This window comes from Zootoca vivipara, chromosome 7 (assembly GCF_963506605.1).
Source record: "Zootoca vivipara chromosome 7, rZooViv1.1, whole genome shotgun sequence".
Lineage (NCBI taxonomy): Eukaryota > Metazoa > Chordata > Lepidosauria > Squamata > Lacertidae > Zootoca > Zootoca vivipara.
Window position 1 is genome coordinate 5,164,167 of NC_083282.1, and position 21,094 is coordinate 5,185,260.

Here is a 21,094-nt window from a genome sequence, read left to right on the forward strand (position 1 = left end):
TGCCTGACATTGGGGAGAGTTTTCTGACTGAAAAGCTGTGCCCACTCCAAGTCAAGTTCAAAGGTAAGAAAGAATAAGTAACTACTTTGGCCCCTGAATCAGTATAACATGGGAACAGATGTGTTTCAACCTGGCTTAAGAAGGGAAAAAATCTCACAAGATCATTTAAAAAACAGGTTGTTGTTGTTGTTTAGTCGTTTAGTCGTGTCCGACTCTTCGTGACCCCATGGACCATAGAACGCCAGGCACTCCTGTCTTGCACTGCCTCCCGCAGTTTGGTCAAACTCATGTTCGTAGCTTCGAGAACACTGTCCAACCATCTTGTCCTCTGACGTCCCCTTCTCCTAGTGCCCTCAATCTTTCCCAACATCAGGGTCTTTTCCAACGATTCTTCTCTTCTCATGAGGTGGCCAAAGTATTGGAGCCTCAGCTTCACGATCTGTCCTTCCAGGGAGCACTCAGGGCTGATTTCCTTAAGAATGGATAGGTTTGATCTTCTTGCAGTCCATGGGACTCTCAAGAGTCTCCTCCAGCACCATAATTCAAAAGCATCAATTCTTCGGCGATCAGCCTTCTTTATGGTCCAGCTCTCACTTCCATACATCACTACTGGGAAAACCATAGCTTTAACTATACGGACCTTTGTCGGCAAGGTGATGTCTCTGCTTTTTAAGATGCTGTCTAGGTTTGTCATTGCTTTTCTCCCAAGAAGCAGGCGTCTTTTAATTTCGTGACTGCTGTCACCATCTGCAGTGATCAAGGAGCCCAAGAAGGTAAAATCTCTCACTGCCTCCATTTCTTCCCCTTCTATTTGCCAGGAGGTGATGGGACCAGTGGCCATGATCTTGGTTTTTTTGATGTTGAGCTTCAGACCATATTTTGCGCTCTCCTCTTTCACCCTCATTAAAAGGTTCTTTAATTCCTCCTCGCTTTCTGCCATCAAGGTTGTGTCATCTGCATATCTGAGGTTGTTGATATTTCTTCCGGCAATCTTAATTCCGTCTTGGGATTCATCTAGTCCAGCCTTTCGCATGATGAATTCTGCATATAAGTTAAATAAGCAGGGAGACAATATACAACCTTGTCGTACTCCTTTCCCAATTTTGAACCACTCAGTTGTTCCATATCCAGTTCTAACTGTAGCTTCTTGTCCCACATAGAGATTTCTCAGGAGACAGATGAGGTGATCAGGCACTCCCATTTCTTTAAGAACTTGCCATAGTTTGCTGTGGTCGACACAGTCAAAGGCTTTTGCATAGTCAATGAAGCAGAAGTAGACGTTTTTCTGGAACTCTCTAGCTTTCTCCATAATCCAGCGCATGTTTGCTATTTGGTCTCTGGTTCCTCTGCCCTTTCGAAATCCAGCTTGCACTTCTGGGAGTTCTCGGTCCACATACTGCCTAAGCCTGCCTTGTAGAATTTTAAGCATAACCTTGCTAGCGTGTGAAATGAGCGCAATTGTGCGGTAGTTGGAGCATTCAAAAAACAGGTAATATACCATATTTTTCCATGTATAAGACTATATTTTTCCTAAATTTTTGAAGTTTAAAATAAGGGGTCGTCTTATACACAGTTAGTGCATAGTGCATTTTCTTAATTTTGAGTCCCAAAAATTAGGGGTCATCTTATACCTGGGGGCGTCTTATACATGGAAAAATACGGTAATTAGTACTTCAGATCTCTGTGAGAAAGAATGGGTGGATTTTATTTTTGTCAGACTCGTTATCTAAGAACTTGCTTACATAAATCAGTTTCAGAAAAGATTCACGGCAGTCTAAGAGGCCAGGCATCTTGTGCTGAAGCTCCAGTATTATGAAGTTAGCTCTGTGCACAAAGCCTGTGGTTCTGTGTTCTCTGGCTGCCCTTCCACATGTCTGGAACTCTCATCACGACTGGCAAACTGGCAGACAAACAGCAACACACATGCCAGACCAATCCATGCTTCTGGCTGGTAGCTGAGCAAGCTCAGCCCATAGGCTACTATAAAATAAAATTTAAAAATGCCAGGACACATAAATCAATGCTTTGCCAACCTCCTGTTTAGTTGACTCTTGAACTGCAGCCATAAGAGCAGACTGTGCTATTTCAAGGCAAACATACAACATAGAGTTGTCACAACTATCAGATCTCCATAGCCATACAGCTACAAAAAATTACAGAGGGTCAACACACATGTCAGAGTATCTGTAAACATCACCAACCAAATTCAATCCCACTAAAAGAAAACTTATTTTCATGAGCATAATAAAGCTCCTCTTAGTTTTTAAGAGTACTTTGATGGAGACTTTGATTCCCACATGGCTTCACACATATCTTTCATCCCACAGTTGCATTTGGTCAAACAAGTTTTGCAGTTTTTTTGAAACAATACGAATCCACAAAACCTGTTTACCAGAGGTGATGTGGGATAAATGAACACACCAGCCAGGAGCAGTGTGAGAACACATTCAGTTCATTCTCCCATAAACACTTACCTGGAGGTAAATCACACTGAACTCAATGGGGCTCATGAGTATAAATGATTAAGTTTGTTTGTAAGCTGACTGTGGATGGGTCTAGCCAACAAGGTGCCCTGCAGATGGGTTTGACTCCAATTCCCATCAGTCCCAACCAGCATGGTCAATGGGCAGGGATCACCTGGCCAGGTCATACATTAGCCAAATCTGGTTTAAAGGATGTTCCCCCTCCCAACCTATTTTCACATGAATCACCCCAGCAAATACTGCCACTTGCATTGTGCAACCACTTGTACCTCAAAAGGAGAGGAATGAATTTTACTGCAACATCCATTGATGTTCATTTGAACAAACATTTTGCAAAGCCGTTTTGAAACACTACCCTCAGCATTTTGCATTCCAGCTTAAGAAGCAGTTTAGTCCAGCTGGCCACATGACCCGGAAATCTGTCTGTGGACAAACACCAGCTCCCTCGGCCTGAAAAGCGAGATCAGCACAGCACCCCATAGTTGCCTTTGACTGGACTTAACCGTCCAGGGGTCCTTTACCCTTTTACTTTTACCTTACTGTCCCTTAGAGAAGTCAAGTTCCCAGTCCTGCGTGCACACACACCCCAGCAAAGTTAAAGGGACCCCTGACCAATAGGTCCAGTCATGACAGACTCTGGGGTTGCGACGCTCATCTCACGTTATTGGCTGAGGGAGCCGGCGTACAGCTTCCAGGTCATGTGGCCAGCATGACAAAGCCGCTTCTGGCGAACCAGAGCAGCGCACGGAAACGCCATTTACCTTCCCGCCGGAGTGTTACCTATTTATCTACTTGCACTTTGATGTGCTTTCGAACTGCTAGGTTGACAAGAGCTGGGACCGAGCAACGGGAGCTCACCCCGTCGCGGGGATTCAAACCGCCGACCTTCTGATCAGCAAACCCTAGGCTCTGTGGTTTAACCCACAGCGCCACCAGCAAAGTTAGTGTTGTCTAATAAGAGTTAGCTAGCTAGGTATGCATGAATTTGGCATTAAAAAAAATAAATTATACTGTAATATGAAGACTCTGAGCAGGCAATATTGGCTGCAGGAGAGGGAAACTGGCAGAGAAAGAGCCTGAAAAAGGTCCAGTGCCAGCTTCTTCTCATGTGGACAACAGAGGGAGCTGCAGGGCCCCGAATTCACCTTCCTAGGACAAGGTATGTCAGTAGGCTTGCCATTAGTATTATGCAGTGCGGCTTCCGCAAATTTTGTAATATCTCACTATGTCCATAATACTGCTATTTGTATAATGAAGGAAGCTCCATTAGTATTCCATTATAGTGTTGGGAGAAATCCACAGAGCAGATACACCTATTTCCCTGTGGGGTGATGTAGCACAGAGCCAGAAGCATCACTGAGAGCAGAAATTCTTCAGTGCTGCATAACTGCTAAGCCTTAGCAACGCTTAGCATACATGTCAACGCATACATGGGGTTAGAAATGTGGTTTAATCTCGCTTGTATCATTGTTGCTTTAAAAAAAAAAAAAACCTCTATGATTCTGGGGACCCAGGTGGTGCTGTGGGTTAAACCGCAGAGCCTAGGGCTTGCTGATCAGAAGGTCGGCGGTTCGAATCCCTGCAACGGGGTGAGCTCCCATTGCTCGGTCCCAGCTCCTGCCCACCTAGCAGTTCGAAAGCACCTCAAAGTGCAAGTAGATAAATAGGGACCACTACAGTGGGAAGGTAAACGGCGTTTCCGTGTGCTGCTCTGGTTCGCTAGAAGCAGCTTTGCCATGCTGGCCACATGACCTGGAAGCTGTCTGCGGACAAACGCTGGCTCCCTCGGCCTATAGAGTGAGATGAGTGCCGCAACCCCAGAGTCGGACACGACTGGACCTGATGGTCAGGGGCCCCTTTACCTTTACCTTTATGATTCTGTTTTATGGTTTTAAAAATGAGTTGGGCCCTGAAACCAACACAGAAACGAGTGCAGATATCCGAACACAACTGTACAATGCCCAGAGTGGCAAGTCCACTTAACAAACTGACCACTACATTCTAGACCAGCTGTAATTTCAATACCTCTTTTAGAAACAGCCCTGCATATTTTTTTAATTAAGAGGATAATACTCCTGGGCCTTGCCTTATAGGGCTGAGGAACAGATTACTGAAATAAGTATGATTGTCACAATCACCCAAAGAAGCTCTGGAGCCAATAGAGATTGGACAGCCTTGTTAATGCTTAACTCTAATTAATGCATGGAGGGCTTAAGACCATAGAGAAAGCTGCCCTGCCAGGCTTAGCTAGATCACATCCCCTCACCTTGGGAATAAGGGTTATCAAACTCTTTGTTCTCTCATCCTCCACCTTGTAAACCTGACCAGTAAGGATGTCTAAGCTTTGGCAAGCCATATTCGTGTTTCGATCCAGATAATTTAGAAACTCTTACCATTTTTTAAACTAAGTTCTACTGCCCATCTTTTCTTGCTGCTGTATAGAAAAGCACATGAATCTGACCTTTGAAGAGTTTGTAAGTAAACTACTTTTAACTTGCCAAATGTGTTGTCTCTTTGCTAAGGGAAGTGGGGCACTTTGGAAGAGGCTTAGAAGGGGAGATCTTAAAGGTCTAACACCAACATTTCCATACTTTACTTTGCTGCATGTTTTGCTATTTTAAATCTCTGCCAAGCCTCTCTCAGCAAAGAATACTTGCCCCAAACCTGGATCTAGGCATCCAGGGAATTCTCCTTTTAGTTCTTTAACCACATCATTAAAAACCAACAATCCCATCACCTCTCTCCACTGCTCCCCACTTAAGTTACCTGTCAGTGTCTTTGTGATTGTCCTCTTGCTCTGCTGGCTCCCCTTCACAGCCCAGATGTAAATGACATACTCCATGCCTGGCTTCAGTCCAGTCAAGGTGGTGCTGGTCTTATCCTTCCCAACTGTGATCTCTCTAGTGTCTCCATCAGCAGAGGTGTAGCTAAGTATGTATCGGTCTATAAGAGCCAATGCCTTGCTCCAAGAGATAGTGGCTGTGTTCTCTGTTGCTTGGTCTGTTTTCAGGTTCGTAGGGCCGTCTATCTCTGTGCACCAAAAAGGAGATATTATTATTGTTTTCTTTCTATATCAGTTATAACCTGAGACTTTGTTTTGCAACTGTAATTCATTTGTTATATTGATCTGTGGGACTTGACTTTGTCATGGCTAGACTGGCAAGTAGGTTTTTTAATCAGAAGTAAAATGTCATGCATACTTGCATCTTGATGTGTAAGAATTTGACTTAACTAATGTGGGGGAGGGGGCAGAATCTGGGGAGGTGGAATTAGCCATTGATAATCCAACTAAATTACTTAACAGAATGCTTTTCCGTCAAGGAAAACACAGGAACACTCTCCTCCTAGCTCAGATCAGTTAGCACAGCTGAACTGGAAGCATTCACAGGGATCAGGTAGTATCATATATGATTCCTCACTGGTCTGGCAGTAGTTCCTTCTGAGCTTGGCAATGAATCTTCATTCGGCACACTTCTAGACATAGTCTTCACAATGTGAAAAACTCTCAACTCCTTCCATCAACGACTTACAACGCAAGTGCTCATCCTCCCCCATGAACTGATCCTAAAATTTTATAACATTTAACAAGGGCTACATACTGTATGTTGGGAGAAAAGCAATGACAAACCTAGACAGCATCTTAAAAAGCAGAGACATCACCTTGCCTACAAAGGTCCGTATAGTTAAAGCTATGGTTTTCCCAGTAGTGATGTATGGAAGTGAGAGCTGGACCATAAAGAAGGCTGATCGCCGAAGAATTGATGCTTTTGAATTATGGTGCTGGAGGAGACTCTTGAGAGTCCCATGGACTGCAAGAAGATCAAACCTATCCATTCTGAAGGAAATCAGCCCCGAGTGCTCACTGGAAGGACAGATCGTGAAGCTGAGGCTCCAATACTTTGGCCACCTCATGAGAAGAGAAGAATCCTTGGAAAAGACCCTGATGTTGGGAAAGATTGAGGGCACTAGGAGAAAGGGACGACAGAGGACGAGATGGTTGGACAGTGTTCTCGAAGCTACGAACATTAGTTTGACCAAACTGTGGGAGGCAGCGGAAAACAGGAGTGCCTGGCGTGCTCTGGTCCATAGGGTCACGAGGAGTCGGACAGGACTAAATGACTAAACAACAACAACAACATACTGTATGAAAATAAGAAACCAAATACAAGCAGAAAGGAACAGCACACAGCACACAGCTCTGGGTTACCTGTTTCAGCTGTTGTGCTTGCCTTCCTGCTCTGTTGGGTTCCCTTCACAGCCCAGATATAGATGGTATACTCCATGCCTGGATGTAAACCCGTCAGGGTAGTGGTTTTCTTGTCCTTCCCCACAGAGATCTCTTTGGTGTCACCATCAGCTGAGGTGTAGCTCACCACATATCTATCTACTGGAGCCTGGGCCCCATTCCAAGAAATGGTAGCTGTGTCTTCTGTTACTTGGTTGGTTACCAGATCCGTTGGGCCATCAATATCTGTGAAAAGAATAAGGACTTTTAGTCACGGCAGTGATCCTGACAAGATTTCTATAAATCTCTAGGAGCCATTTCTTCAACTCAAAGCATTTTGATGCACAAGGGCATAAAGCCCAGGCAGCACTCCCTGCTCTCCCCAGTTAACACGGAACTCAGTCTGGCCATATGAAATTAATGGTAGTCGTGTCAAAGCACCTCCTGGAGCTTGATCAGGGGACCTTTCCAGTGATCTGTCTGTCTCCAACTCAGTCAATCCACCAGTCAATCATTTAATAGTCATCTAAATTTACCACCAAAGGCTGCTCCTTCACCTTATTTCATAGCAGAAGCATCTTCAAATATATAAATGTTCAAATATATAAAAGGATGTCATATAGAGGAGGAAGAAAGCTTGTTTTCTGCTGCTCCAGAGAAGCGGAGCAACAAGGACCATCCAGTCCAACCCCCTGCCAAGCAGGAAACACCATCAAAGCATTCCTGACAGATGGCTGTCAAGCCTCCACTTAAAGACCTCCAAAGAAGGAGACTCCACCACACTCCTTGGCAGCAAATTCCACTGTCGAACAGCTCTTACTGTCAGGAAGTTCTTCCTAATGTATAGATGGAATCTTCTTTCTTGTAGCTTGAATCCATTGCTCCGTGTCCGCTTCTCTGGAGCAGCAGAAAACAACCTTTCTCCGTCTTCTATATGACATCCTTTTATATATTTGAACATGGCTATCATATCACTCCTTAATCTTCTCTTCTCCAGGCTAAACATACCCAGCTCCCTAAGCCTTTGACCATTTTGGTTGCCCTCCTCTGGACACAGTCCAGCTTGTCAGTATTCTTCTTGAACTGTGGTGCCCAGAGCTGGACACAGTATTCCAGGTGAGGTCTGACCAGAGCGGAATACAGTGGTACTATTACTTCCCTTGATCTAGATGCTATACCGGTACTCCTATTGATGCAGCCCAGAATTGCATTGGCTTTTTTAGCTGCTGCATCACACTGCTGACTCATGTCAAGTTTGTGGTCTACCAAGACTCCTAGATCCTTTTCACATGTACTGCTCTCAACCCAGGTGTCACCCATCCTGTATTTGTGCCTTTCATTTTTTTTACCCAAGTGTAGTACTTTACATTTCTCCCTGTTAAAATTCATCTTGTTTGCTTTGGCCCAGTTGTCTAATCTGTTCAGGTCATTCTGAAGTGTGATCCTGTCCTCTGGGGTATTAGCCACCCCTCCCAATTTGGTGTCATCTGCAAACTTGATCAGGATGCTCTCAAGGGGGTTGGACTGGATGGCCCTTGTGGTCTCTTCCAACTCTATGATTCTGGCTGAATTTACACTGCTGGTCATTGTGCTCTCACTGCATTTCCTAAGCTGGGTTTCTAATCCGTGCGCACATGACTTTATCAAAATGTGTGTGTGTGTGTGTGTGTGTGTCTTTTACTTTGTTCTAAAATACTACTGTTTGAGTTGTTATTTCTCAAACCAACGTCATACCAACTAGAGTCTGTAAGCCCTTCCTGATTCATCTCTAGCCAAGGTGTGAACACCTTTGCATAGGGTAAAGTCATCTCAGTCCCCTCAACGCACCCTGGTTTAAACACTAACAGAAATGAATCTGACACTAATGAAGCCGTGCTGATGTGAACAGCTAGGTGGGAAAAGAGCAGTGAAACACATTGGTGGGGGGCAACTTCAGTGCTGTCTAAGCCATTACTCATCTGCACTTACAAAACTCCAAATTGATGTTTGCTCCAATTAAACGCCAAAGAGTGGGTTAACACAGGGCCTTGTTATCCAAACAGCATGGGAGTCGCTGTTCTGTAGGGGCTCCCATGTGGCTGGGAGAAAATGATCTAATCACATGGGCAGGGAATGATGGGATGAAATCTTTCCCAAGAAATGGGCATCCAAAATCCTCCCAGCAGACTGCCAATTCTCTTGTTAGGATCTGTGCAATCTGTGGCCCACGTGGTTGCATTGTGCACACGGGTAATTCTAGTTGCACCTGTGCAGTTCTTGCAAAGCAACTTCTAGAACTTTAATTGTGTGTGGCAGATTTTTCCTGACACCTGGTTCAAGACAAGCTTTGCGAGTGTAGAACTAAGGCACAAGGATGAGAACCCACCCATGGGTACCGTCAGTCATTGCTATATAGGGTGCTTAGCTTTGGTGTAGCAGAACAGTTTGTAACAGAAAATGTGCACTCTTTCTGGAGCTTGAAGAGCAGCCCACATGGATCCAAACAGCTCTTGCTTTTACAACCAAACCACTGGACAGTTTGTATTTTTGGCAATATAGACCAAACAGTTGGCTGAATATATTTTGTCTTTCAGATTCCCTTCCCAGTTTCTGGGAGCTACTTTGCTGTAGCAACAAAGGAAGAAATGGTGCTTCTCGTGTCCAGCCCCAAAGCACAACATGTTCAAATCAAAACTGTTAAAATGGACAAATAATCTGCCAAATCAGGACATTCCACAGCAGTGATTTACTGCCTGAGAGGAAGCAGAATTTCAGTGCTCTAGCCTGACTTCCTCCCACTGGCAAGAAAATTCTGAAGACAGCAGGAGTAGACAAAAACACTGATCCAAAGTCAAACCCAAGGCTGCCAGCTATAGGCATCTGGTGCAGGCAACATCTGGTGCTGCCGGGTCTGCCCTCCTTTGAGCAAAAACAGTGGTCTGGTAATTCCATTGATGAATCCTTACATTTCCAGTAGCAGAGGGAGGGCTGTTAATTCATGGCCTCTTCACAAATTACACAGGTGCAAGGCCCATGTTTGGTCCCAAAAGTGCAGGCGCTTCACATATACCTTTGGGTATAGGGCGGTATATAAATTCAATAAACAAAATAAACAAAAAGTCTAAGGTACTACACTGTACAATACTGCCAGACATCACATGATGATGATGATGTTGAAGAGCAATAATGGAAAACGACAGAAACTGAAGTGTACAGATATCAACTGCACAGCCTTTCCCACAATTCCTTAGTTTCCTATGTGGAATTATTTATTATTATTATTATTATTATTATTATTATTATTATTATTATTATTATTATTATTATTTGTACAGAGGAACCATCAGCCTGACATGGTGCAGCCCAGAGATTTTTACTTTCACAATGAGAACTAGGCCTATCTGCAGTGTGATATTCTAAACAGCCTACCCACCAATATTTATCCAATAAAAATAGGGACGTCCCATTCCATAATGATAATTTTCTTATTTATGCCCCACAGATCTCACTGGGTTGCCCCAGCCACTCAGGATGGCTTCCAATAACATAATAAAACATTACACATGGGGGGGGGAGGCGACTCCCTATACAGGATTGCCTTCAGATGGCTCAAGGGTCAGATAACTCCATACCTTCCAACATTTCTCCAATGAAAATAGGAAAAGTGGGACATTCCAGAATCAAAACAGAAACCAGGATGGCTTCTCTAAATCAGGGACATCCCTGGAAAATAGGGACACTTGGAAGGTGTGAAACAGCCATATGTGCAAGGAATATCTCAACATTTTGAGATCTTGATATATAGGGCTTGTCCACACTTCCACTTGGGCTGTGCCTTGAAAGCAGAGGTCTGAGTTGTTTTCTACTTGTCCCATGCTTTGCAGGCACAGGCCTGAGCAGTCCATCGTCGTCGTCCCGCCCTACTCGTTTCCCAGGGTAAACCTGATCTTTATTGCTAAATCGGAGCAAACATCAATCTGGAGAATTGCTGTTTGCTCCAATTGAGAGCTTAAGAGTGGTTTTCCCTGGGGGAAAGCAGTGGGACAAGGGGAAGAGGGGATGAGCCCATACTGAGATGTTGCAAACCCTTCTGCAACCCAAGCTCTGGGCAAATGACTAAACTCTGTCTACAATTAACACAGAGAAGAGAACTGGGATTTCAGCGGCAGGCACCACCCCCAGCCACCATACATTGGTCTATTGTCTTGAACACAGAACCTCTGTGTGTACAAGCTGCATGGTGCACACAGACACTGTCCTTGGCAATGGAAGAAACTATGCACAGAAGCTTTGGGCAGAATAGCCAAACAAGATGGAGGGGCTTGAAGCGGTGCCAGGGGGTGAGATCCCACTCTCCCTGCCCATTCATGTCCTGATTGCACGCAGATTTTAGTTAACTGTGAAGAGAGACATCTGGAGACAGTAACTGGGACACTTGGGAAGGCTCAAAGCATCACACTGTATGAGCGATTGCTACGACAACTGGGACAACCAGTAGTAGCTGTGCCTGTGGAATGATGTCGCCAAAGCCCTAGATTTATACCTGTCCAGCCGTTCACAGAGGACGGCTTCCCTTCCATCTCATCCTTCATAGATATGACGGTGATCACATACTGGGTTCCTGGCTTCAGGCCTATAAAGAGAACAAGAGAGAAAGACTTAAATTCTTCTGAGACACAGCTGCATCTTTGATTTCTTTCTGTATTCCGTACTAGATGTGTTTCAAAGCCCTTCCTTTGTTGCATGTAGAATTTCTCTAGCCTGATCTGAGGGGAAGGGTAGAATTGCATCTCTCCCGTTCACAGTTCTAAGCAAAACAGTGAAACCCATCCCAGAGGAAGGAGGCCTTGGGTCTCCATCCCCTCTTTCAATGTGGGAAGATCAGCCCTAAGATCTTCCCACATAGGGCTGAGGGCTTCCCCTCTGAAATTCCCTAATGGTTGTTCTTTGCAACACTTGTGTCACTAGCTGGCGGGGGCGGGGGAACGCATTTGTCTCAAAAGGCATTTACCATATTTAGCTTGTTGGCTCTGTGTTGTCCTGTTTTCAGTTGGTTTTATCCATCTACGTACTTACTATTCAGACAGATCCATTGAAATCAGTGGACCTAAATAAGCCATGCCCATTTATTTCAGTGGGTCTACTCTTATCATGGCTAATGCTATATACCAGGGGTCCCCAAACTACGGCCCCCGGGCCGGATGCGGCCCAATCGGCCTTCCAATCCGGCCCGCGACGACCCCCGCCGCCCGCTCTCACGGCGCGCGGCGCAGCGACAATCTAAAAAATCGGCAAAAAATCGCCGAAAATCGCTTGTGCGCATGCGTATGGGCCTCTCCCGACCCGGAAGAGGTCATTTCTGGTGCACTTCCGGGGCGGGGGAGGCCCATACGCATGCGCACAAGCGATTTTCGGCGATTTTTCCCCGCCCGTGTGCGTGTGCGCATGCGCATGGGCGCGCACTCCCCCGCCCTCCGCCCCGCTGCGCGCGCACTCCCCTGCCCTCCGGCCCGCCGCGCGGTCGGCGCGGCGGGCACCGGCCCGCCGCACGGTAAGTCTGGGGACCCCTGCTATATACAGATGACACTGGGCTAGGTTTTTAGTTTTAAAATGTTGCATAACACTTTTGTAGCTCATGAATGACACCAAAAAATGTTAATGTTTGGCCTCAGAGCAAGAAAGCTCATGAATCAGAACTCTGTAAAAACTGCTTAGAGACCATGTTTAATACAGATGCCTAGACCTATATAAGCACATTTTTATTTTATTTTATGCCAGGGGCAGGTAACCTGTGGCCCTTCATGTGTTGCTGAGAAGAAGAAGAAGAAGAAGAAGAAGAAGAAGAAGAAGAAGAAGAAGAAGAAGAAGAAGAAGAAGAAGAAGAAGAAGAAGAAGAAGAAGAAGAAGAAGAAGAAGAAGAAGAAGAAGAAGAGTTTGGATTTGATATCCCGCGTTATCACTACCCAAAGGAGTCTCAAAGCATCTAACATTCTCCTTTCCCTTCCTCCCCCACAACAAACACTCTGTGAGGTGAGTGAGGATGAGACACTTCAGAGAAGTGTGACTAGCCCAAGGTCACCCAGCAGCTGCATGTGGAAGAGCGGGGAAGAGAACCCAGTTCACCAGATTACAAGTCCACTGCTCTTAACCACTACACCACACTGCCTCTGAGCTACAGCTTCCATCACCCCTGACCTCTGGCCAGGCTGGCTGGATCTGGTGAGAGTTGGAGCCCAACAACACCTGGAGACCCCTATTCCCCTTATAGAGCTGCATTTCTCAGAGTGGTTTAACACTGAATCCCTCTTCCCAAGGAACTCTGGGAAATGTAGCTCCCTGAGGGGAATAGGGGTCTCTCTTAACAAAATGACAATTCCCATTATTCTTGCAAGGAAGCCATAACTGGTTGGTGGTATGGTAGTAGTGCCTTCAAAGTATAGTGCAGATGGGGCCAAAATAAACAACCAAATGTCAGTTCTCTTTCCAGTTAACAGTGAGAAAAATCAACAGATCTTCTCCATTGGCCTCATTCCTGATCGTAAGAAACTTACCACATTACCACTTACCTGTGATGACATATCTGCTCTTGGCATCACTGCTTCTAGGGACCAGCACCTCCTTCTCCTCCCCTGGCCGGAGCAAAGAGCTGATCCTCAGCTTGTAATAATCCACCTCTGTTGAAGGATTCTCCCACTCCACTTCCAGGGAATTATCTGTCTCTTCTGTCACCCATATAGCACCAATGGCAGAGACCTCTAGAAAAGAGAGAATAATCGAAAGCAAAGCTGAAACAGCACATTATTACAATGAATCCCCTTGCTTTCTAAGGAATAATTATAACAGAACTTTGGGCGTAATGCGCTTGCTTAGATGAAAGGCAGATAGGGAAAGGGAGGAATTTGGGCCAACAGTTTCCCCATTAACTCCTAAGAACACAAGAGCTCTGCTGGAGCCAGCTGGATGCCTCTTGGAAGTCTGCAAGAATTCTTCCACACTTGGGCTTCCCCACAACTGGCATTCAGAGAGGTGAAACTGTGGCCACTGTCTGCTACCTTTATCCACCATGAATTTCCCTAAACTCTATTTAAAGCCATCTGTGGTATTCGCTGCTATGTCTTGCGGAAGCAGATTCCATAATTTAACCATTATGCACTGTGGGAATGCACTTTCTTTGGATTGTCGTGAATCTTCCAACATTCATCTACATTGGATGCTCCTGGGTTCTTGTATTATGAAAGAGGAAGAAAAACTTCTCACTATCAACTTTCACCATGTTGTGCATGCTTTTATACACTTCTATCATAGTATCAGGTCAGACATTATACCAGAACTATGGTTTGTGTTTAAACATGCATAACAAGCAAGCCATAGTTTGTTACTATGGTCTGCTTTAAGTTTTTGTTGGGAGTGGCACTCTAGGTGCAATGGTTTGCCAATTTAGACATCGTACCAAATAGGGACGCAGGTGGCACTGTGGGTTAAACCACTGAGCCTAGGGCTTGCCGATCAGAAGGTCGGCGGTTCGAATCCCTGCGACGGGGTGAACTCCCGTTGCTCGGTCCCAGCTCCTTTCAACCTAGCAGTTCGAAAGCACATCAAAGTGCAAGTAGATAAATAGGTACTGCTCCAAGCGGGAAGGTAAACGGCGTTTCTGTGTGCTGCTCTGCTTCGCCAGAAGCGGCTTAGTCATGCTGGCCACATGACCTGGAAGCTGTATGCCGGCTCCCTCGGCCAATAATGCGAGATGAGCGCGCAACCCCAGAGGTGGTCACGACTGTACCTAATGGTCAGGGGTCCCTTTACCTTTACCTTTACCAAATAGTAATGAGCACAAATCATGGTTGGTAAACTGACTTCAAACCATAGTTTTCAGCTGCAGTTTGTCAGCTAATTGCCAATCATAGTGTGTAAATTTCAACACCACATCAAAATCATAGCAATCTTTAAGCAAAGTTGGAGTCATGCCTGAACTGAATCGCTTTTTCAAAGTTTTCCCTTTGCAATCTGCTGGTGTGAACCAAGCACCACATAATTTAGGACTGGTTTTAGTGTTCTTACCTGTGCTGGCTTGCAGGAGTTCTGGGTCACTGGCAACCCCCTTCTTTACATTGCGGAGAGTGATAATATACTTTGTACCAGGTAGAAGACCCAGAATCTCATAGGTGATTTGATCTTTGTGCACTCGCACCTGCTTCACAGAGGCTTCATACCCAACAGGAAAGTAGCTAATGAGATAACTGTCCACATCCGTCACCTTATCCCAGCCAATGGCCAGGGAATCTTCTGTGGTCTTGAGGACTCGTGCATTCTGGGGGGCAAGCACTGGAGGGGGAGAAGAGGGCATCATCATTCAAAGGGATGAAATAGTGTGTTGAATAAGAGTATATTCCCCAATGCTGTAGACCAGGCATCCCCAAACTGCGGCCCTCCAGATGTTTTGGCCTACAACTCCCATGATCCCTAGCTAAAAGGACCAGTGGTCGGGAGAGATGGGAATTGTAGTCCAAAACATCTGGAGGGCCGAAGTTTGGGGATGCCTGCTGTAGACTGTCACTGTATTACATTCATTAATAGGAACAGTGCACCAAGTTAGCTTTGTGAGTCAGAAGGTGAAATGAGGGTTTGCAGTCTAGTAAATTCTAGCAACTCTTAAGCTGAACTATCAGTTTTTCAACACCCTCATGCAAAAATAGATAAAATGTGGGAGATCAATAATTGGCTCTCCCAGTGTTTTCATTTTCTGTTAGCAAATTAAGGAGGTTATATAGATTTTTCAAAAAGCGCACACACACAAAAAGAAGAAAGTGCAAGCTATGCCAGCAGCCAGTAATCTGTGTGTGTGTGTGTGTGTGTGTGTGTGTGCGTGATCATCGGTGTGCATTACTACATCCCTGTGGTTTAGTTCATGATGCTATAGGCTGGAGCGTTGACAACACAACCTTAACTTTACATGCTTCTGTATTTCCAGCCCATTTGGTTAAATGTTTTGGCCACCAACTGCATAATTTTGTAAATGGCACTGTAATTTAAAGTCACAATAAAGCAGTAGTCAACGTCATTACTTTGAAGCTTTTGCAGTATAAATGCAGAGCTGTGACCACAACTTAAGTTCTGCTGTTATGACTACAGCTGAAGATAATGCCAGTATTTGAAATCTGAGCTAACAGCAAAAAAATCAGTCTCAAAACATCTCTTGGTGGTTGATACTAAAGCAATTACCAACAAATCGCACATACAATCAGGACGCAAGGGAGAAACGTGCTAAGAGGAAGGCACGCTTGGCAAATCCACACCATGATCAATTCCTGCCTGGAAACCAATGTCCCCACTGTGGAAAGACGTGTGGATCCAGAATTGGCCTCCACAGTCATGGACCCATTGTTAAAATCGTGTTTATGGAAGACAATCTTACTCGGCTACGAGTGGAAGAAGAAGAAGAAGAAGAAGAAGAAGAAGAAGAAGAAGAAGAAGAAGAAGAAGAAGAAGAAGACTTTTAACGGTTTTGCAGTCTGGCTACAGCTCCTAGTTTGCACAAACAAAATAGTGCCTAAAATGTAATATATTTTCCTTATTCCTGGTGATAAATTAATGGTTAAACTGTAGTATGGGGAATTTCAAATGTTATCTAAATTGGCTATAATTTAACACATTTGGCACAAAAAAAATTGCTTTGGTAATGATCATGACATCAGGTAGAATGATAAATAATTTTAATTTGCATTTATGGGTGGGATTTTCCCTTGAAACAAATTGAGTTTCTTATTTCCCCTTTTCATTACTGCCAGTTAAATGTTAGCATTGCCTAAACATACAAATCCCTCAGTTGCTGTTTGCAGTTATAATGTTCATGCAAAGAGGAGACTCTGCCCATTCCTCAGTTCATGTTACAGGTAGGTTTTACAGGTTTGGACAAGGCATCGTTCCCATCCTTTAAAGGAACGTGCAGAAGCTTTGAATGTAGTGGAGCAAGAAGTGGAGGCAATGCAGAGAGAGTTGTTTTCATAGATGAACAGGATGGAGGAAGAAAGAAGAAAAATAATTTGGGGCCAAACTTGCTGCATAACAGCGTTGGATTTGCATCACCGAAGCCTTTTAAAATGGTGGTGAGGAGGATTTAAAAGGCAGCCAGGGCAGGGTAGCTGAACTACACTGCTCCTGCCCCAAAACTGCTTATTATAGCCACAGATAGGAACCACATCTGAGTGAAAAATAACCAAAAACAGTTTGAAATGAAAACACATGAGTTCAACTCCTCCATCCCCCTGCTATTGCCCAGCCATGCAGCACTTTTAATCACCTTCCTCTGCAATTGAGTCCCATGCAGGCCCATCTTACCCATAGAGGCTAATGGTGTGGGGCGCCAGGGTGCCAAGTTCTGGAGGGGGCCAGGTGAGAGTCCGGGGAACTCCCAACGAGCACGCTGAGTGAGCGAGGGCGCGTGCACCGCTCCTGCCGAGTGTCAGTTCAGTTTCCCCAGAGAATCTCCTCTGTCCCCTCACCCACTGTCTCCTAGGACTAGGAGGGACTTAAAGCAACAGGAGCAGCTGAAGATGCCATGCAGGAGAAGTCCCCGGTTGCTTGAGTGCACCATGTCAGAAGTGGGGGGTTACATGGCGCACAGTTTATCCAACTGCTGGGACCAGAGCACAGGTCTGAAGAAGGAGGTGCTCAGCTAGTTATTTTAGCAGGAGCAGTGCATGTGATTCTTGCACCTTGGGAGCTGATTATAATTGAGTGCTTTGCCAATAAAGAAATAAACTTCCAATCATTTGTCTTCTTCCAACATAACAAATATAGCAGACCATCCAATGGGCTCTAAGCTGTGTCCATTATGATTAAACCAGAAATGATCCAAGTCATAATTCCAATTATTTGGTCTCCACCTACTTCTCAGAACACCAAGGAGCTACTTCAGTTATGTGCCTATGTCCTCTGACATACCCATGTCTAATGGTTGGAAACAAACAACTCATCTCTCAGACCCCACATTAACAAGAGCCTTGGTTCCTGGCTGTCTCTAAGACCAGTGGAGGTTCTTGCGCTAGAGCAATAGGGGCACAGATGTGTCAAAAAGAATAGCAAGCATATATATATATATATATATATATATATATATATATATATATCCCCAATTCTCAAAGCTACACACTCTTTCCTGCCCTCATACATTTTATACGATGCAGTCATACCTCAGTTTAAGTACGCTTCGGTTTGAGTACTTTCAGTTTAAGTACTCTGCAGACCCGTCTGGAATGGATTAATCCACTTTCCATTACTTTCAATAGGAAAGTTCGCTTCAGGTTAAGTACACTTCAGGTTAAGTACAGACTTCTGGAACCAATTGTGTACTTAAACCGAGGTACCACTGTACTTCCATTTGAATTTAGAGGGGCTCCTGGAGGCATTTCTGTCAATCTCCTGTTCTCTGGCTAGTCAGCTCTCTGCATCACTCAGCCTGCCCCCATCCAAAAATATTGCTAAGGAAAATAGATCCTTGTTGCTTTATTAATTTACTGCTCTTAATGAGGGATCTTGATTTCTGTGTTTCTGGTTTATCTCTCTCTTTATTCCACACACACCAATCTTACAACAAATATTCCTCATATTAATATGGAATTAATGAACAGTAAAATGCATAAGTGGTAAGCAGTCAGCCTAGAACATAATAGGATCTCTACAAAGTGTTGTGCCTAACCAAGGCTGTTCATAATATGTACATTAAAGTTAATTTTTATTAACATAAAACAAATTAATCCAGTACCAAAACCCAATTCCACACTGTGCACAAAATGAATTTTTCATATGAATGTGCACAGTGTATGCTGTGAACATTTTCCATAGCTTATCCTGAATTGCCAAATCTGGATTTTGCATCATTTTGTAAGGAGTGGTGAGTGGGACCCACGACAAAAACCAGCATTCCATACCCACTGAACATGCCCCATCATATGCCTGGTTTGGGGAGAGGGGTTCACCTTACCTGGGGAGGTGTTTGCGGGGGGTAATGTTTTATCTATTTCGTCAAACTTTCAGGTTCCCACTGTTCCTAATGGATCATGATGATGCGCTTCCAATTCTCACAGCACAATGGGGCTTTGCGATTCTTAAAGGCTCCCACTAAATTATATGATAAAATGTGATCTGCTACCACTCCCTTCTTATGTGCGCCCATCCAAAAAAGCATGTGTGCCTTACCTTTAGAGCAGTCAAGCTCAATGAAGCCGTCCTCACAGTAACACTCGCCAGTGTCACAATATCCATTCCCGCTGCAGTCGTTGGGGCACCTCTTCTCACTGCAGTCATCACCAATGAACTCCTTGTAGCAGTGACATACGCCATTCACACAGACCCCATTTCCACTGCAATTCTCAGGACACAGGAGCCGGCTGCAATCCTCGCCAGCATAACGTGCATTGCAAATGCATCGGCCGCCAACGCAGCGTCCGTTACCATTGCAGTTTCCTGGGCAGGTAGGGCGGGAGCAGTCCTGGCCTTCCCAACCTTCGTCACAGTTGCAGGCACAAATCTCTTGGATGAAAACTCCGTGGCCGCTGCAGGATGAAACTTCTGCCCAACATGAGAGAGAGAACCACAAGAAGCAATAAGGGAGACAAAGAGCCAAAACTAGAAAGACAATGAACATGAAAAGCATCCTAGCAAGAGCGCAACCATGGAGTTACCAATTGCTATACAGTGGTACCTCTACTTACGAATTTAATGCGTTCCGAACGCACATTTGTAAGTAGAAAAAAATTGTGAGTCGAATCCCATAGGAATGCATTGGGAGAAAAAAATCGTAAGTCGAAACAACCCTATCTAAAAATTCGGAAGTAGAAAAAATCCTATCTAAACCGCATCCAAGATGGCGGACGGAGCTCCGTTCGCAAGTAGAAACATTCGTAAGTAGAGTTATTTGTAAGTAGAGGTACCACTGTACAGTACTTGTGAGGATTTCCCCCTTTATATCAGGGCCTATATTGGGTATAGTACCCTGAAAGAGAAATCCTGCATATTTTGTACACTTTGAGGGAAGTTAGAAGTGCATGGCAGACGCCATACAATTAAAGCCCACTGTTCCAGTACAAAAACTGTGACCCAGTAAGCTGAATCCTTCCGACACACATATGAGAGGCCACCCAGACAGAGTTCAATAAGTCTTCTGACTTTACTGCTTACCTGAGGCTGCAAAAACATGGAGTGGGGGGAGATTGTCAACCACCCAAAACGCCACAAAGCATAACTAGTGGGCTGCATTTGACTTAGCCAGTCACAAGCTGTGGTCATCACACATGGTTCTTACCTTGGGCTTTGCCACAGCACCTCTGAGGGCCACAGATCCCCCTCAGATGTCGCACTTCCAATTCTATCTTTTCCAGCCTTTCCAACAAAGCCTTGAGCTGGCCTAGGAGTTCGCAGTCACCTTTGGGAGCCTGCAGCCGAATGTTGTGCCTGAATATAATATTTTGCTCCTCGCCCTCATGCATTTCACCAGTCGACAGCAGTGTGTGACTGTCATCTTGGAGGGGACGTGGGTCTGGATCCACTTTGATCTGAGTGGACTTGGGCACGTCAATCTTGTATGAGTGACTGAAGGAGATCTGACTTTTGCCAGAGCAGTTTTCCGGTTGAGTCGGAAGCTGTGCCAGAGCTCCCTGGAGAGAGCAGTGCAGCAGAACGCCAAGAAGGAAATTCCAAAATATCATCTTGTTTCTGTTATTACTACGAAATGAGTGAGGCTAATTTGGAAACAGCAAAAGTAGTGTTATTATGAAAGCAAGTACTCCAGGAAAGGTATCATCCAGACAGCCCTTTTCTGGGAATTCACAGTCTGACAGCTGATCTACACATGGAGTAAAATCATGCAACGTAGCTTTTCCTGGACAGTGTAGCCCTGCAGACAGTTGAACTCTCATTGGTACATCAGATTGAAGGCTATCCTAAAACCCTTCCTTTGACAAACTAGATTAGTACATGTGTGGAGCAATTTTCAGATTAGAGTTTCCTGCTTACCATCTGATGAGATGCATTCAGCTGCTTCAAATGAACAAAGTTCCAGAAGGACATTGTGGGCCAGTTACCAAGTGGCGATTAAATGCTACCTTCAAATTTAGAGCTTTGCACAGCTATCCATAATTTGATTCCGCAATAGTCTTATGCTAGTAAAGGCTTTTGAACTTATTTCTAGTTAACCAGAGAGCTACAAGGAATTAATTAATTTAAAAATCGAAGGTTCTCAGGAGCCCAAAAGTACCTCCCAACCAAAGAGGCTGACCAGTGTATTGGGTGTCTTATAGCGCACTCCTGTGAACTCTTTATTTCCTAGTGCCTATGTTAAGAATTACAGCTGCACTAGTCTGAATTTGCCTCCTTTGGGTCACGAAACACACCCAGAATGTAATCTTAAGCA

General features: G+C 44.7%; 1 protein-coding gene across 1 annotated transcript in view; it reads right to left on the reverse strand.

Moving 5' to 3' along the window:
• Positions 1–21,094, reverse strand: part of TNN (tenascin N) — a 45,935-nt gene that overhangs the window by 13,878 nt on the left and 10,963 nt on the right. The window contains exons 2-8 of the mRNA XM_060276593.1: positions 19,988–20,423; positions 18,883–19,254; positions 14,746–15,009; positions 13,254–13,442; positions 11,231–11,320; positions 6,691–6,954; positions 5,250–5,513 (exon numbers count right to left, since the gene is read on the reverse strand). Coding sequence (XP_060132576.1) covers positions 5,250–5,513; positions 6,691–6,954; positions 11,231–11,320; positions 13,254–13,442; positions 14,746–15,009; positions 18,883–19,254; positions 19,988–20,390 — 1,846 coding nt within the window. The 5' untranslated portion in view covers positions 20,391–20,423. The remainder of the gene's footprint in view (positions 1–5,249; positions 5,514–6,690; positions 6,955–11,230; positions 11,321–13,253; positions 13,443–14,745; positions 15,010–18,882; positions 19,255–19,987; positions 20,424–21,094) is intronic.